This window comes from Esox lucius, chromosome 9 (genome assembly GCF_011004845.1).
Source record: "Esox lucius isolate fEsoLuc1 chromosome 9, fEsoLuc1.pri, whole genome shotgun sequence".
NCBI classification, from domain to species: Eukaryota; Metazoa; Chordata; class Actinopteri; order Esociformes; family Esocidae; genus Esox; species Esox lucius.
Genome location: NC_047577.1, coordinates 2,589,238 through 2,607,264, shown reverse-complemented (window position 1 = coordinate 2,607,264; position 18,027 = coordinate 2,589,238). Strand labels below are relative to the sequence as shown.

Here is an 18,027-nt window from a genome sequence, read left to right as displayed (position 1 = left end):
TAGGGTAGTACACTATTTAAGACCAGGGTCTATAGGGTAGTTCACTATTTAAGACCAGGGTCTATAGGGTAGTACACTATTTAAGACCAGGGTCTATAGGGTAGTACACTATTTAAGACCAGGGTCTATAGGGTAGTACACTATTTAAGACCAGGGTCTATAGGGTAGTACACTATTTAAGACCAGGGTCTATAGGGTAGTACACTATTTAAGACCAGGGTCTATAGGGTAGTACACTATTTAAGACCAGGGTCTATAGGGTAGTACACTATTTAAGACCAGGGTCTATAGGGTAGTACACTATTTAAGACCAGGGTCTATAGGGTAGTACACTATTTAAGACCAGGGTCTATAGGGTAGTTCACTATTTAAGACCAGGGTCTATAGGGTAGTACACTATTTAAGACCAGGGTCTATAGGGTAGTACACTATTTAAGACCAGGGTCTATAGGGTAGTACACTATTTAAGACCAGGGTCTATAGGCACCCTTGCACTTCATTCAAATAACGCACCATTTCGTCTTGTGAACTGTTGAAATTCTAAAACACTTCGATGTCCATGGATGTGTTTCTTTGTTTTGCAGTTGACAAAACCTTAAATAGCTTGGCCACTATTAATGGCACGTTTCAAGCAGTCTTCTTTATGTTGGAATTAAACTTTTGGGTTGCGTTGGATTGCTGATGCCTGTATATATCTCAACCAGTTTGAACAGAGGAAACAACTCATTCTCTTGTTTACAATGTGTAACATAATGAGCATGGAGAAAATAAAGAAAACAGAGAAGGAAGGTCAGGAGTTCAGACAAGACTGCTGAGCGGCATGGACACTCCCAAGCCTACAAATCTCCACAGACCCTGATTTTCCAGCCCACACCGTATGTAATGTTACCAAGAGGTTTGAGGTTCATGCCACAGTAGCCAACCTCCCAGGACAAGACAGAACCAGACGGAATATTGCAGCGATCGATTGTTCGAATGGCGAAGGAAGCCCCTCTCTCAACCGCCACGCCGATTTGAGCTGATCTTCAGACACCAGGTATGTCATTTTCACTCTCCGTTGCCAACTCAATGAAAAGGAGTTGTATGATTAGACTGCACGCCTTGGCGTCACAAAATCAGCAGAATCCCTGAAAAGGGCATTTTGGAGCGCAACGACGAACCAAATGTCAGAAAGAGGGGTCTCTGTCAAAGGTCATGGGTATTCCAGCAGGAGTGGGCTAATACAGAGATGAGTGGAGATAGTGTGCTAGTACTGAGATGCTGAGTGGGCTAGTACAGAGATGATGAGTGGAGAGAGTGGGCTAGTACAGAGATGAGTGGGCTAGTACAGAGATGATGAGTGGAGAGACTGGGCTAGTACAGAGATGATGAGTGGAGAGACTGGGCTAGTACAGAGATGCAGAGTGGGCTAGTTTTTCATTTGTTTATCATTTTTAAATATTAATTAAGTTATTCATCAAAAACAACGATTTTGTAATATTAACAGTAAAAAAAATAAAGAATTGAGGAGACCAAATAATTCTGTCAATTTCAACTTATTTTTTTTAGACCAATATATATTTATAAGTGCAAGGGTGCAGATATTTTTGGCCAATGGGAAAAAGGTGTCATTTGGGGGCACACCCCCTCTTCCCCCGCACCCAAACCCCACCCTGGTCCCGCAAGGTATTGCTTCAGAGGAAAGCGTCCAACGTAAAACCGATCGTTGATCCACGTCTCGAGGTAACTTTCAACTTGAGCCCAGAGTGAAAAGATGAGATGTGTCTGGACCTATGTTTGTGTCATTCAGCAGATGCTGGCGTCCAGAGCGACCTCGGCCCGGATTCAGTCCAAACGCACGTTATCGGCATTTTGGGTTTTAAAGGTAATGTTTACCAGGACAACCGTTTATGGTAGATTGCTGCATATGTCGGTTTAATCAGAAAAATACCTTTAAATTTAAAGCCCACAACCTGCTGATGAATTGAATCCAGGCCTTGCAGTAGTGAGTGCATATATTATTGTCCTTTTTTATGCTGGTCCCACGTGGGAATTGAACCCACAACCCTGGTGTGGCAAGTGCCATGTTTCAATAACTCAGCTTCTTGGAAACCTGGGATTCAGCTTAGTCAGAGGTTGGGCCATTAGCCCAAGGTTCGGAATGGTCCTCTTTTATTGAGGATTTATTTTTTTCTATTCCGACAAAAATGGAAGAAAAAAAAAAGTCCAGTTGAATGAAGATCCAGAGGATTCAGCCTACAAGTCCAGGCATCAATTTGACCTTTGACCTTGCGTTCTCTTTGTTCTTGATGCTCGCCTGTAGATCCAAATAAAGTTTTCCAGTGTTACATCGTATCTGTGATTCATCCTCATGTACCCACATCAAAGCATCTATGAACTTGTTCCCCCTATCAATAGTCCTTATCTCAACCATTAGTGGGGGAAAAGTCAAACTGACCTCAGACCAGTGATTCCCTTCCCCATGTTGAATAGTCTGAAAGAGCATAGCTTATCATTTTTTTTTTTTTTGCATGCACTGGCTGATGGGTGCCAGTTAAGGTGTCAATAGTCCAAAGTGCTACAAAAGGGTTGTTAAAATAAGGTTCCCTGGTGGCAGTGGTCAATGTACAGATGCTATAGGTTACGTTTGGGGGTTTGCACAAACCCGTTCATGGCAACGTCCTCAATGAGTGTCCCTCCTGCGCCCCACGCACTCCTACCTCCGAGAAGTGAAAGCATAGTTGTGTGAGGGCTTTTAATAGTACCCAAGTCTGTGAGTTAATTTGCCTCTGGGTGGGTGGGTGGGGGGGGGCTACACAGCGAAAATACTGACATGGGGTTTTAAAGGAGCACTAAACGTCTGAGTCCCAAATGGCCCCCTGTTCCCCCGAAAGTGCACTCCTTTTGACAAGAGCCCTATGTGCAGCGCATAGGGGAACAGGGGGGCATTTGGGACCCGCGCCGTTTCCACGGCAACGCTGAGTCAAAGCCGGTGGCGTTGCCCTTCGTCGGGGGCCGGCGTTATTTAGGAGGCTAGCTCACATCTGCAGACGCGTCCTTGTGTTTTTTTTGTTTTTTTTTTGCCGCCCAGTCTGATAGCTCTGTGGTTTCATAGTGGCCAATCCCCTCCCTGCCCAGGGCGCGGGGTCCTGGAGCGGCGGGGGGGGGGGCGCGGGCGGGCGGGCGGGGGGCTAGTGCTCATGTCCTACCCAGTCAACACAGAGATCCAGGGGGCGGGGCTGTCCCTTATATTCCTCAGACATCTGTTGGTCTAAATCTCTCCCTCCTTCCAGACCTCCACTGGGCCTGACTTCACTCCATAACCACTGTCATTTCCTTCAATCAACGTATCCTTCTCTTTATCTCCTTCGTCATTCTCTTATGATTGTTTCTCCTCTTTACCCCCCCTCCTTTTCTTCTTCTCCTTCATCCCTTTCCTCTCCTTCATTCTCCTCTTTTTCTCCTTCCTTCTCCTCTCCTTCTTCTTCATCTGCCTTCTCATCTATTTGCACCTTTTGTTCTTCATCTAAAGTCTCCTCTTCTTCTAGTATTTCCTCCTGTTTATCCTCCTCTTCCTCTAGTATTTCCTCATGTTTATCCTCCTCTTCCTCTAGTATTTCCTCATGTTTATCCTCCTCTTCATCTAGTATTTCCTCATGTTTATCCTCCTCTTCCTCTAGTATTTCCTTAATGTTATCCTCCTCTTCATCTAGTATTTCCACATGTTTATCCTCCTCTTCATCTTCTATTTCCACCTGATTATCCTCCTCTTCCTCTAGTATTTCCTCATGTTTATCCTCCTCTTCCTCTAGTATTTCCACATGTTTCTCCTCCTCTTCATCATCTATTTCCACCTGATTATCCTCCTCTTCCTCTAGTATTTCCTCATGTTTATCCTCCTCTTCATCTCCTTTTTCTTCCTGTTTATCCTCCTCATCCTCACTAATTTCTTCCTGTATATCCACCTCTTCTTCTTTTTTTTCTTCCTGTTTATTCTCCTCTTCCTCACCAATTTCTTCCTGTATATCCTCCTCTTCCTCTCCTATTTCCTCCTGTTTATCCTCCATTTCCTCCTCTATGTCCCTCTGTTTGTCCTCTATTTCCTCCTCTATTTCCTCCTGTTTTTCCTCTCCCTCTCCTATTTCCTCCTGTTTTTCCTCTCCCTCTCCTATTTCCTCCTGTTTTTCCTCTCCCTCTCCAATTTCCTCCTGTTTTTCCTCTTCCTCTCCTTTTTCTTCCTGTTCACCCTCCTCTTTCTCTCCCTCTGTTTCCTCCTGTTTATCATCCTCTTCCTCTCTCTCTCCCTCAAACTTTTCCTGTTGGTCCTCCTCTTCCTCTCTTATTTCTTCTAGTATATCCTCCTCTTCCTCTCCCACTATGTCTTCCTCTGGCTGGTCCTCTTCTTTCTCCTCCTCCTCCCTTTCTGTTGTTTCCCCCTCCTCCGCATCTTTCATTTCTCCCTCCACATCTTCCTCCACTCCACCTCCTTCTTCCTCCTCCTTTTCTCCCTGCTCCTTCTCGTCTCCCTCTTCCTTCTCTTTTCCCTCATGTTTATCTACTCCATTCTCTCTGCACTGGTTCCCCCTCTCTCCGCTCTCCTCTACCAGAACATGGTTCTCCTCCGAACCTGGTTCTGTGTGGTTCTCCTCTGTATGGCCCTGGTCCCCATTATCCTGTCTGGCTGTGTGGTTCTCCTCTGTGTGGCCCTGGTCCCCGTTCTCCTTTCTGGCTGTGTGGTTCTCCTCTGTGTGGCCCTGGTCCCCGTTCTCCTGTTTGGCTGTGTGGTTCTCCTCTGTGTGGCCCTGGTTCCTGTTCTCCTGTCTGGCTGTGTGTCCGGACCCGTTGGCTGGCTGTATGTGGTTCTGATTGGGCTCCAGGTCTTCAAGGGTCAGTTCAAACTGAAAGAGGTTCAACAGATTGGATTTAAAACATATTAGGCCTTTTCACTCTGTATTGTTCTTAGCCCTGAGCCATCTTAGCCTGTGTTCACACAATAGTGTGTTATTCCTGGACTAAAGTTTAACCTGTACTGAGTGTGTTACCTGGAAGCCGTCTGTGAGCAGGTGTTTGTTAGTGTTTCTGTGTGTTACCTGGAAGCGGTCTGTGAGCAGGTGTTTGTTAGTGTTCCTGTGTGTGTTACCTGGAAGCGGTCTGTGAGCAGGTGTTTGTTAGTGTTTCTGTGTGTGTTACCTGGAAGCGGTCTGTGAGCAGGTGTTTGTTAGTGTTTCTGTGTGTGTTACCTGGAAGCCGTCTGTGAGCAGGTGTTTGTTAGTGTTCCTGTGTGTGTTACCTGGAAGCGGTCTGTGAGCAGGTGTTTGTTAGTGTTCCTGTGTGTGTTACCTGGAAGCGGTCTGTGAGCAGGTGTTTGTTAGTGTTTCTGTGTGTGTTACCTGGAAGCGGTCTGTGAGCAGGTGTTTGTTAGTGTTTCTGTGTGTGTTACCTGGAAGCCGTCTGTGAGCAGGTGTTTGTTAGTGTTTCTGTGTGTTACCTGGAAGCGGTCTGTGAGCAGGTGTTTGTTAGTGTTCCTGTGTGTGTTACCTGGAAGCCGTCTGTGAGCAGGTGTTTGTTAGTGTTTCTGTGTGTTACCTGGAAGCGGTCTGTGAGCAGGTGTTTGTTAGTGTTTCTGTGTGTGTTACCTGGAAGCGGTCTGTGAGCAGGTGTTTGTCGTAAGGAGGAGAAGGGCTCTGAGGCATGGTGGACTGGTACCAGTCTCGATTCTCCTCCAGGGTGTCCAGGAGGTCCTGGGCGTCAGGGTGGACCAGGTCTGCCCAGGTCTCCCAGAGGGGGTGGACGATGTAGTCTATAAATCCCACCTGTGGGGGGGGGGGGACGACAGTCACATGACAACCCCGTTCACATGGCCACGCTCCTCCCCAAACACACTGTTCCTAGTGACCTGACTCGTCTAAAGGTCTGACAGTCACAGATATCACCACCAATCACACGTTGTTTACCAGGGAAGGGCCCAGGTGGGGATGTAACGTTTGATCATAACCAGGGAAGAGCCCAGGTGGGGATGTAACATTTGATCATAACCAGGGAAGAGCCCAGGTGGGGATGTAACGTTTGATCATAACCAGGGAAGAGCCCAGGTGGGGATGTAACATTTGATCATAACCAGGGAAGCGCCCAGGTGGGGATGTAACGTTTGATCATAACCAGGGAAGAGCCCAGGTGGGGATGTAACGTTTGATCAGAACCAGGGAAGAGCCCAGGTGGGGATGTAACGTTTGATCAGAACCAGGGAAGCGCCCAGGTGGGGATGTAACGTTTGATCATAACCAGGGAAGAGCCCAGGTGGGGATGTAACATTTGATCATAACCAGGGAAGAGCCCAGGTGGGGATGTAACATTTGATCATAACCAGGGAAGCGCCCAGGTGGGGATGTAACGTTTGATCATAACCAGGGAAGAGCCCAGGTGGGGATGTAACGTTTGATCATAACCAGGGAAGAGCCCAGGTGGGGATGTAACATTTGATCATAACCAGGGAAGAGCCCAGGTGGGGATGTAACATTTGATCAGAACCAGGGAAGAGCCCAGGTGGGGATGTAACATTTGATCATAACCAGGGAAGAGCCCAGGTGGGGATGTAACATTTGATCATAACCAGGGAAGCGCCCAGGTGGGGATGTAACGTTTGATCATAACCAGGGAAGAGCCCAGGTGGGGATGTAACATTTGATCATAACCAGGGAAGCGCCCAGGTGGGGATGTAACGTTTGATCATAACCAGGGAAGAGCCCAGGTGGGGATGTAACGTTTGATCAGAACCAGGGAAGAGCCCAGGTGGGGATGTAACGTTTGATCAGAACCAGGGAAGAGCCCAGGTGGGGATGTAACGTTTGATCATAACCAGGGAAGAGCCCAGGTGGGGATGTAACATTTGATCAGAACCAGGGAAGCGCCCAGGTGGGGATGTAACGTTTGATCATAACCAGGGAAGAGCCCAGGTGGGGATGTAACGTTTGATCAGAACCAGGGAAGAGCCCAGGTGGGGATGTAACATTTGATCAGAACCCTAACCCTCTACCTGGAAATAAGTGACTTGTATGTGTGCGCTACCTGGCTCTTCTCGACTGATGCTGTGTGTTTGTCACACATGGCACTGATTTCCATGCCTTTCTCCCTCTCCTTGTCCCCTTGTCTGAAGAACTCCTCCATGATGCGTTCAGTCCACTGCCGATACACTGCCAGAGGCTTGGTGGGGTTACTGAGGTCTGCACAGTGAACCATGTTCTTCAGGACCTACACACACACCACACAGACACACGCACGCACCACGCACACACACGCACCATGCACACACACACACACACAAACAGTAGAAGAAACACACTGCAATTCTCAACATGTTGAGGCGTACAGACAGAGTATTTTTCTGTGTGTCACAGAGGAGCAGGCTGTGTCCAGCTGGGTCTTTAGTCAATTAACCAATGCTATTATTTCCCTGGTGATGACGGGATGTTTCTCATGTCTGTTCAGTGTCATGCAGGGGGATGCTGTGTGTTACCTGTATTTTAATAGTGTGTTATCTGTATGTTACCTGTATTTTAACGGTATGTTACATGTATGTTACTTGTATTTTAACAGTGTTACCTGAATGTTAATTGTCTTTAAACAGTATGTAACCTGCATGTTCCCTGTATGTTACTTGTATTTTAACAGTGTTACCTGAATGTTAATTGTCTTTAAACAGTATGTAACCTGTATGTTACTTGTATTTTAACAGCTTGTTACTTGTATGTTACCTGTATTTTAACAGTGTGTTACCTGTATGTTACCTGTATTTTAACAGTGGATTACCTGTACGTTACCTGTATTTTAACAGTATTTTACCTGTATTTTAACAGTTGATTACCTGTATTTTACCTGTATTTTAACAGTGTGTTACCTGTATGTTACCTGTATTTTAACAGTGGATTACCTGTATGTTACCTGTATTTTAACAGTGTGTTACCTGTATGTTACCTGTATTTTAACAGTGTGTTACCTGTATGTTACCTGTATTTTAACAGTGTGTTACCTGTATGTTACCTGTATGTTACCTGTATGCGTTCTGTATAGTTGTCCAACAGGAGGACTCCTGAACTGGTCACCTTCTTCGTCTCCACCATGGTCTTCAAGTCAGCTAGGAGAGTCATGTGTTTAGACATGTCTGTGGCCAACACCTAAGACAGAGAGGATGGAGGGAGGAGAAGGGGGAGGAGAAGAGGGAGAGGAGTAAAGGAGAGAAGCAAGGGAGATGGGAGGATAGGAGAGAAGAGGAAGGGGTAGGAAGAGACAAGGGAGAGAAGGGAGAGGGGGAGGGAGACAGAGGGGAAGGGAGACAAAGGGGAAGGGAGACAGAGGGGAATTAAAGAATGAAAGAGATAAGGAACCATTAGCTAAACTGCGCAGAAGCCCCTGCCTTGTGTCATTGCCAGACCAGGTTCAATGTTTTCTGGCAGATCCAGCCCCCAAACCCTGCTGAGATTGGATGGCGGTCAATGATGCGATTTGACAGACAGGTCTCTCACCATGTCAATGACCAGCTTGCGGAGGCTCTGACGCTGTCTCTTGGTCAGGTTCTGGAAGATGTCACAGTTCTCCAGGTGGAGCAGCTTGAAGCCCACGGCCAAGTGATGGTTCTCCAAGACTGACTCATCATTATACATGAGGGCCAGCTCAGAGTCTGAGAGGGAGGGAGGAGGGAGAGGAGGGAGGGAGGAGGAGAGAGGGAGGGAGGGGGAGGGAGGGAGGGAGGGAGGGAAGGAAGGGGGAGGGAGGGAGGGAGGGAAGGGTTAGAATGTGGAGCACCGTGGAGGTAAGAAACACTGACCATGAGAGACATAAAGAGACGGCATGAAGTTGGTGTGTGTGTTGTGTGTGTGTTGCGTGTGTGTTGTGTGTGTGTGCTATGTGTGTGTTGTGTGTGCTATGTGTGTGTGTGTGCTATGTGTGTGTTGTGTGTGTGTGTGTTGTGTGTGCTATGTGTGTGTTATGTGCTATGTGTGTGTTGTGTGTGCTATGTGTGTGCTATGTGTGTGTTGTGTGCTGTGTGTGTTGTGTGTGCTATGTGTGTGCTATGTGTGTGCTATGTGTGTGTTGTGTGTGTGTTGTGTGTGCTATGTGTGTGTTGTGTGTGTGTGTTGTGAGTGTGCTATGTGTGTGTTGTGTGTGTGTGTTGTGTGTGTGCTGTGTGTGTGTTGTGTGTGCTGTGTGTGTGTGTGTGTGTGTGCTGTGTGTGTGTGCTATGTGTGTGTTGTGTGTGTCTACTGACTGGTGTTGATGAGGAACTGGTTGGAGACACCAGGGTGATCCACATCATGGATGGCTGAAGCAAACAGGGCAGCTAGGATCTCTAGGTCTGTAAACACAGCCTAATGGGGGGGGGGACAGCACAACCAAGTCAACACCCTCAATCCCTAAAGATCAATCTACACTGAGATTTCAAGAGATTATTTCCATTGAATCTATACAGGGAATACAACAGATGATTTAAAATAGATGTATTAAGGGGTAACAACAGAATTTAGCATTACATTTATAAAGGCATAACAGATTTTCAAAAGAAAATGGTATACACGTCTTCCCAGCCTGTCGGAGTTGGAATAAATCCCGGCTTCGTAAAGAGCATCCTGGTTCTGGTTCTGTCCCCAACCCGTTGACTCACGTTGAGTGCGGGTGTGGAGAGAAGAACGTGCGTGGACTGGGTGACGTCGGCAGCGTGGAGGCTGTTGTGGTAGGCCACGTTGCCGTGGTAATGGTCCTCCAGAGTCATCACGTAGGTCACAAAGGTATCAACAGGGATACGGAATGTCTTGAGGAGCTCTCGCTCCTGCAGAGAGGAGGGAGGGAGGGAGGGAGGGAGAGAGGAGGGGAAGAGGAGCGAGAGGTCACCAAGGTATCTGTGATGACATGAGTCCTCTGGAGTGGCTTCCTGGTTGGACAAGGGGAGACAAACCTGGAAGATGGAATACATGATGCAGCAGAGAGGTCTGCTGTTGGAAAACTCTGACACCCTGAAGATGTTGAAGCTCCATTTATCAAGGTCCTCCAGCTCCTACACACACACACACACACACACACACACAAAAATGTGAAGCCTTTCTTTTTTGTTTGGTGAGTACAATCCTGTGTGTGTGTGTGTGTATTTGCTTTGGGTACCCGGCCGTGTGTGTGTGTGTGTGTTACCTTAGCTAGCTGGTCTTCGTGTTCAGTGTTGACTCCAAAGCGCGGCACAGATGAAGAAAGGCTGGAGCTGTGGGAAAGCTTCCTCACGCCACTGATCTGACTCATAGACTTCTCCTTTAGAGTAGGAGAAGGCAGCTCCACCTCATTGGGCTGGTCTGGGAATCACAAATCACACACACTTGTACGGTGGTGGCAGAGACAGTGCTATGGATGTGTTGGTCACCGGCAGGGACGCACAAGTTATTTTAGGTTTTAAATGAATATGAAACGAGCCAAGTCCCGTCAAAACTTTGGAGGAAAACGTGCATCAATCCTCTGAAACGTTAGGGTGGTCCTGGATTTCCAGTTCAACGGCCAGGTTGGGGTATAATGACAAGGCCAGGGACATAATAAGGTGGTGCCAAGTGGCTCAACACATTCCAGGGTTGATGGGGTTCGACGGCAAGGTTGGCCGGTCTTGCTTTGATGACCCCTAGTGGTAAGTCCGCCATCTGCAAGGTCTACGGTGGTTGTTAACCAGTGAGTTCATTCACCTCCAAACGCGTCGGTGCTGGGGGGTACTTCACGGCTCAGCGAGCAGCGTGAAAAGAAACAGAACGTCTTGGAGATCCCGTCAAGATACGCTTAGCAGGACACGAGTCAACCCTCGTTGAATGAATCCAGCTGTTTGTCACTGAGCAATTTCACAAAAACAATGGATGCTGCTCGGAATCGTTCCAGGGTGTTCGAACATGTGTTCAAAACGATTCACAGACAGTGCTTCCACCAATTATAAGGGGTGTTACTAAGACAAACACAATCAAGACAAGAGTTGTGTTGACATTCACAAACAACTGAATAACAACACACAGTTATGAACGGGCAGGAAGGCAAATAGAGAGTTAATAAAGCTAGTTTACTCACCCATGAAGGTGCTGGAGATGTACTCAGAAACCTGGTTCCCAGAACGACTCATCTCTGATAAGTGAGACAACTCCCTATTCAACATCCTTTTAAACTGAGAAAGAGTGAGAGAAAGAGATGAGAATGGGCGGGGGAGAGAGAGAACAAGGGAAGAGAGAGAGGGGAGACAGTGTTTTTTAATATCCTACTATAGTATTAAAGGTGTGCAGTCAGACTTCATGGTGACGGCAACCAGGTATCCTTGCATCTGAACACTATTTGAAATGGTAGCTAGACCAAATCTCCCAGCTGGCAAGGTGAATAATATACTGCTGTATCCCAGAGTATCGTAACCTGTTCTCAGTCAATTTATCAGGAGTACCCAATCACGTTCAGCAGATCTCCTATCCTATAGGTTCTCTGTAGATTCTCTCTGAATCTAATTCACCAGATCTGATTCAGATATTTAGCTGGATGAAATTATGAATCGGGTTATTCACAAATGGGGTTGGAAAGAAAACCAGCAGGATGCTAGATCACCAGAAATTGGGTTGGGCATCCGTGAACAAGGGCAAGAACATGGCTTCGACAGTTCTACTTTCCACTTTAGATCACACCAAGATTAGAACCTGGACGTCTGCCTATATTGGAACCCAAACAATAATGAACAGTCATTAAAGGGCCAACTTGGTAACGCTGATTGAACAGTCATTAAAGGGCCAACTTGGTAACGCTGATTGAACAGTCATTAAAGGGCCAACTTGGTAACGCTGATTGCTGTTGAAGTTACATCCAGTGAATCCTGCTCATAAAAGTAATCTCATAGTTACATTGGATGTATTGTATTTTCATTAAAGTAGTATTTTAGTTACATCACGGTTAAAAAGCCTTTGCATCAAGGTAAACCCATGGATTATAGTTTCATAATAGTTAAGGATTTCATCATGGTCGGGTCGTGGCTTTAGGTCTGCCTTGGCGGTTGACTCATGGTTATATTTCGGCTGTGTGGTAGCTGTACCTTGTTGGAGGCCATGTCACTGACAGAGCGGTGGGTCTGTATGGTCTCCAGCTGGTCCAAACACCAGTCCAGTTCCTCCAGTGTGTCCAGAGCTAGCTGCTCGTACTGCTGCTCCGACATGGCCGTCCTGGGGTTGGGGGACACCACACAGCCCATTGACGACCTCCTGTGGACAGACAGGGACTTTCACCAATTGGTTCCAAGTACACAAGCAACAGACATTTTAACTGGACGGCTATCTGGAAGGTGATTTCTGGAGCACTAAGTAACCGGATTACAAAACGAGGGCAAGGTATGGAGAGTAGTGTGCATTTGGGACACTGACAGATGAAGGAGGGGCGAGCACTAACCTGATGGTTGTCGTGGAAATGTTGGCGAGGAGGGTGAAGTTGCTCCGCACTGACCTCAGACTGGCCAACACCTGAGCAAACGGAGTAACAATAAAGTCTTCTCCCACATGCCTGTCACAGAGGGAGGGAGGGAGGGAGGGAGAGAGAGGGAGGGGGAGGGTGGGATGGAGGGAGGCAGGCAGGCAGGGAGAAGGAGAGAGGGGGAGGGAGGGGGAGGGAGACAAAGGGTACCGTATTATTGTTTGATTTCAATATGCAAACATGCTTGAAATGATCAGTTCACACACACCCTCTCTTTCACCCCTCACTCTCCTCCCCAAAGCCTCCCTCCCCCACACCCTCTTTCTCTCACCCCTCGCTGGCAATAGAGGAGTTGCGGGAGACTGAGGTTTTGGGGGACATGTCGTAGTCGGAGTCTGAGCGGTAGAGGAAGGACTCGCGGCGCCCCCCCAGGGGGAAGTTGGGGTGAAGGGTCAGACTGGGACTCTGGGAGCCCAGAGGAGTGTGAGCTGGAGACACCCCATTCTGCAGATCACTGGGGGGGAGAGAAGTGAAGTCAGATCTCTGTGTGTCTGTATGTATGTGTGTGTGTATATATATATATATATATGTGTGTGTTACCAGTCTACATCTGCAGGTGTGATGGCTATGCGTGGTGGTATGCAAAGCGGCAGGGTCGTAGGTCGTGACACGTTATTCAAGACCTCAGGTGAGCGTGTCCTGTCTCGGGGGCGGAGCCAACATGGAACCTGGTAGGACAATTGGAATTATTTAGTATCCAGATAAACGAATGTGGAACCACAATTCCCTCTGGTTGTTTATCAGGGTTGGGGCTGCAATACAGGATGAGAAAGTGAAATGAATCCCCTGGTTCTCATGAAGTCCTGGATGTCTTCCGGGAAAGGGTTTCTCTGGTGTTAGAGATGCCCAGTACAGGTGAAGTGGTGACGTCTTCTGATTCAGCTTCTAAGCACTCAGCCAGTGAACTCAACTACCAAGTCTCAATCGAGAAGGCTGAATAACAACTTACTGGTCTGAGAAACATATTTTTGTTGACTTAATATATTTTTTTACAAATATATCTGTACATAAAACCAATGTTACATTACAGTTTTTTGATTTTAAAATGTATAAATGTTATTTCAGTATTTAATTCACAATAAATTATTTGTCATTATGTGGGATCGTTTCTACTTTATTGGCAAGTTTATAATTTCATAATTACCTCAATTTCAGAATCTTTACGAAATGTTAGCGTGAAGGCAAAAACTGTTAGTCAAAACACACTTGAAAAAAATATCAAAAAAAAGGTAAATAAACTTTGGTGATCTAGATTAAACAGCAAACTGGATGTTAACAAACACTCACAAACATTCACACTAACAAACACTAACACACACGCACTCACACATACACACACGCACACACTCGTTACACACCTGCAGACTGGAGGCTAGCCTCCTGCTCCTCCCCCTTCGTAGCTCCGCCCCCAATGTCGCCCCTGACGTATAGGAACTGCTGTAGCTTCCTGACTCCGCCTTCTCAGCACAGTCCAATAAATCAGCGTCATTATCCTGAGGAGATGAGATAGAGAGAGAATGGGGGAGAGTGAGAGATAAAGGGGGGGAGAAGGAGGGAGAGGAAGACGGTACTTTCTGTTTTACCGTATATTTCCACAGGGGGGCAGACATCACATCAGAAGTGAATTAGAGGGAGACGGTACTTTCTTTCTGTTTTACTGTATATTGCCACAGGGGGGCAGACATCACATCAGAAGTGAATTATCTCAATGGCAGGACGACTGAGGGTAGTTTTATACAAGCTTCCTCAATACGGTAAGGCTGAATGCTGGTCTAAGATTATGAAATGCTATATGAATGTATACACACACAGTGTGTCTGTGTGTGTATTTGTCTCAGTCAGTGTCTGTGTGTGTGTCCCAGTCTGCGTGTGTGTGTTGTGTGTGTGTGTCTCAGTCTGTGTGTGTGTGTTGTGTCTCAGTCTGTGTGTGTGTGTTGTGTGTGTGTGTCTCAGTCTGTGTGTGTGTGTTGTGTGTGTGTCTCTCAATCTGTGTGTGTGTGTCTGATCTGCACTGCAGCAGCGTAGCAACAGAACACAGGGGGAATGGAAGGCAGGCAGGCAGCTAGTTGCTAGGCAACACTGTTCCGTGTTCCATGCTGCGTCTCAAGTTGTCCAGACCTCCAGACGAGAAGAGATGTTGTTATTTTAACAACCCAACACACTCACACACACACATCAATCCCATCTCAATTCAATTCAAAGGGGCTTTAGTGGCATGGGGAACATTGCCATGCAAGTGGAAAAGAAGAAAAACAAAGGGAGGAAAAAAGTGAAATAAACAATCTTCCTGTCTCTCTCTCTCTCTCTCTCACATACACAGAGGTATATATGTTAACACAAACACATTTGTGCAAGAAAACGCATAACATCCCAGCCCTTCCTTCTACCTTGACCTCTAACATCTGACCCCAGATCACTGCGGTTACGTAGAGAGGAGATTTAATTCCTGAGCGTCCCTTTAACCCAGGGCTGGATTGGACCTGGGAAACCAGGAAGTGGCTGGTTTGGACACGGGAAACCAGGAAGTGGCTGGTTTGGACACTGGAAATCAGGAAGGGGCTGGTTTGGACCTGGAAAACCATAAGTGGGCTGGTTTGGACCTGGGAAACCTGGGGACAGATGGTTTGGACCTGGGACACTGGGAAGGGGCTGGTTTGGACCTGGGAAACAAGGTGGGGATTGGTTTGGACCTGGAACACTAGGGGAGAGATGGTTTGGACCTGCGACACCAGGAGGGGGCTAGTTTGGACCTGGGAAACAAGGTGGGGATTGGTTTGGACCTGGGAAACCGGGAGTGGACTGGTTCAGACCGTGGACGCCGGGAGGGGGCTGGTTCGGACCTGGGACACCGGGAGGGGGCTGGTTTGGACCTGGGAAACAAGGTGGAGATTGGTTCGGACCTGGGAACACCAGTAGGGGGCTTGTTTGGACCTGGGACACCAGGGGGCTGGTTTGGACCTGGGACATATGTGTGTGTATATGTGTGTTTATGTGGTACCTCCTCTCCGGCCACCGACAGGCGTTGCACACTACGACTCCTCTTCATTGCGATTGGCTGATTGTTCTTGTTGGTCCCTCCCCCGGAGCGGATGGGACCGGAACCCAAGCAGCACAGCAGCTGGAGAGCCAGGACCAGAGTTCAGGGGTTACAGGTACAAAGTCAAACCAGCCGGGGTCAGACCGGGTCACAACCACAGGTCACGCCCCCATCGGACTCAGTAGCCTATCACTTCGCCCAACTCCTGATGCCCCAGTCTTCCTCAGTCTCTGAATGGCTGCAACTGTAGTTCCTCAGAATCCCCTCAAAAAATATACAATCCAATGATGTGGTTAGTAATCTGCAATCCGATTGGGCGTTTGGGAGGAGCAATTAATCCTTGCCATCCTCTGGATTGGTTGATTTTGGCCAGGTACGTGGGCCAGTAATCCTTTGTCTGATTGTTCCTTTGGACCTGGACTCCTCAGGATGCAGAGAGCCACGTCTGCACGTGATTGGTTTATCTGTGCAACCGAACACAGAACGTCTTAGAATCCCAGGTCTGATTGGCAGAAGGGTGTGACCCTGACATCACTGCCCTGTTGGTCGGCGTGGCGGACCTCAGTTTAGCACCCTGGCGAGAAGAAAATACGTTAGAGTAAAAATGAAAACAGTTAAGACAGAACAAACCTTGTCCACAGTGACCACTTCTCTATGGAGAGACCGACAGGGCAGTCTGGTCTAAAATAGTGACTTACCCTCGGGTTTTAGACTGTCATTTGGGACACGCAGGCAATGGGGTTGATAGGACCTATAAGTAATTTAAACACGCTGGCCTGCTGTTCCATCGAAACATACTGATGTTACATAACTCCATTAAGCATTCCCAGTTGACCTCGTTCTAACCATTGATATGCTGTAAGGACTGTTCACTGTAAGTCCCTCCACCAAGAGATGAAACGGGCGATGAATGAATAACACAGATAAACACACATGAATGGCACACAATCTAGATATTCCACCACACACGAATAACATACAAACCCACCCACTTTGAGAACCTCAAGTACACACAGCACACAGACACGCTAATAATTTTTACAAAGACAGTATACCCACAAATTCTGCAAGCAGACAGACAGACAGACAGACAGACAGACACACACACACACACACACACACACCTAACACCTTGACACAATGACATGCATCTCAAAACAGACAGGGATACCCGTAAACACGGGCGCCACACTGAAGTAGCTACAGTAGCTTACACAACACACACGTACGCACGCGCACACACATACACACCATCCTGAGGTAACTAGCTTACACAACACAGCATCACAATGCAGCTCGTTCCGTCCACTGCAAACCGAGGGTCGGACACACACACACACACACACACACACACACACACACACACACACACACACACACACACACACACACACACACACACGACTGGCGCGTTGATCACATGTGCTGTGCCTTTCGACGTCATGTCATACACAAAAAACACACGAGGCACCGCAGGGGTGCATGAGGAAAAAACACACTCACCTTGATCGCTTCAAGATCAATAGCGAGGCGGGTTCAGACGCCGCCGTCGGTCTATTTCTTCCTGTCGCTCTCCCAATGGCTCGCTCTCTTTCTGCCTCGCGCTCTCCGTATCGCTCGCTCTCTTTCTGTCTCGCGCTCTCTCTATCCGTCTCTCCCTTGCTTGCCCGATCACTCCATCGCTCTCTTTCTCTTCCTATTTCACTCTACCTTGCTTTATCACACTCACCTATCTCCCGGGCACTCACCCCTCTCTGTCCCTTCCTCTCTTCCGTTCCTTCTCTGCCTTACTACTAACAGAGCACCAGTGTCACAGCAAGAATCGATGAAGGAATGCTGGGCTGAGTAAATACAAATATTTATGGTATAACACCCACTGTTCCTCTCCCCTTATCTCTTATAGTGGTCTACCTCGACCCCCTAGTCTCCACAGAAAAATACAGCTACACAACACTGACTCCTCCCACACACCCCTGATATCATGGGTTTCTCCCTGTTCCTCCCCTATTCCTCTTTGTGCGCATTGGAGGACACATGTCTTGATCTTCCACTCTCCGGATTATGCTGTTGAGTTGTGATGATGCAGGGGCATCATGTAAATTGGGAGAAAACATTTTTTTAAACAGTGTAAAATGCACATATGAACAAAAGCCTTAAGCATTTCCACTGTTTTGATCAAAGTTGGATTTAATTTTTTATGGCTCCTATTATACAGGACCAAGGTCATTTCTGTAATCATGTATTTATTGGCTGATACTTGAGTGATGTCACCCAATAGCAGGTCTCAGGGAATCAAATGAACACTTTTTTAGCAGCGGCCTCTTTTCTTTTGATGTTGTCCAAGTGAGACATTCACATCTCACTTTAACACAATGTGTTTCCGAGTCAGAGATTTCAGAGCTTTCCAAGTTGCTTTGCAGAGGCATTTGACATCATTCCTCGAAGTCCAATGACATGAGTCCAATGACATGATGCTTGAGTGTAGGGAAACCATTTCTATTTAA

The 18,027-nt window shown here is 47.3% G+C and overlaps 1 protein-coding gene across 1 annotated transcript; it reads right to left on the bottom strand.

Moving 5' to 3' along the window:
- Positions 1–3,088: 3,088 nt before the first annotated feature.
- On the bottom strand, positions 3,089–17,497 carry LOC105008815 (cAMP-specific 3',5'-cyclic phosphodiesterase 4C). Its single transcript, XM_034294436.1, has 19 exons — positions 17,027–17,497; positions 15,485–16,097; positions 13,845–13,979; positions 13,027–13,154; positions 12,758–12,940; positions 12,406–12,516; positions 12,056–12,221; positions 11,059–11,152; positions 10,156–10,310; positions 9,926–10,024; positions 9,635–9,799; positions 9,242–9,341; positions 8,499–8,653; positions 8,028–8,150; positions 7,045–7,227; positions 5,616–5,792; positions 4,356–4,877; positions 3,492–3,833; positions 3,089–3,184 (listed from the first exon to the last, which is right to left on the bottom strand). Exons 2-19 carry the CDS (start codon positions 15,530–15,532, stop codon positions 3,089–3,091), a joined length of 2,982 nt encoding a protein of 993 aa, XP_034150327.1. The 5' UTR covers positions 15,533–16,097; positions 17,027–17,497.
- Between the last annotated feature and the right edge of the window lie 530 nt (positions 17,498–18,027).

Bases quoted from the DNA above. Each gene is read 5' to 3' on its own strand.
- LOC105008815 (XM_034294436.1), bottom strand. From the start codon at position 15,532: ATGAAGAGGAGTCGTAGTGTGCAACGCCTGTCGGTGGCCGGAGAGGAG. The intron at 12,517-12,757 runs GTGAGAGAAAGA...CCTCTGTGACAG, and splicing joins TCCTCTATTGCCAGCGAGGG to GCATGTGGGAGAAGACTTTA. The intron at 8,654-9,241 runs GTCAGTAGACAC...CCTCCCTCTCAG, and splicing joins CCAGTTCCTCATCAACACCA to ACTCTGAGCTGGCCCTCATG.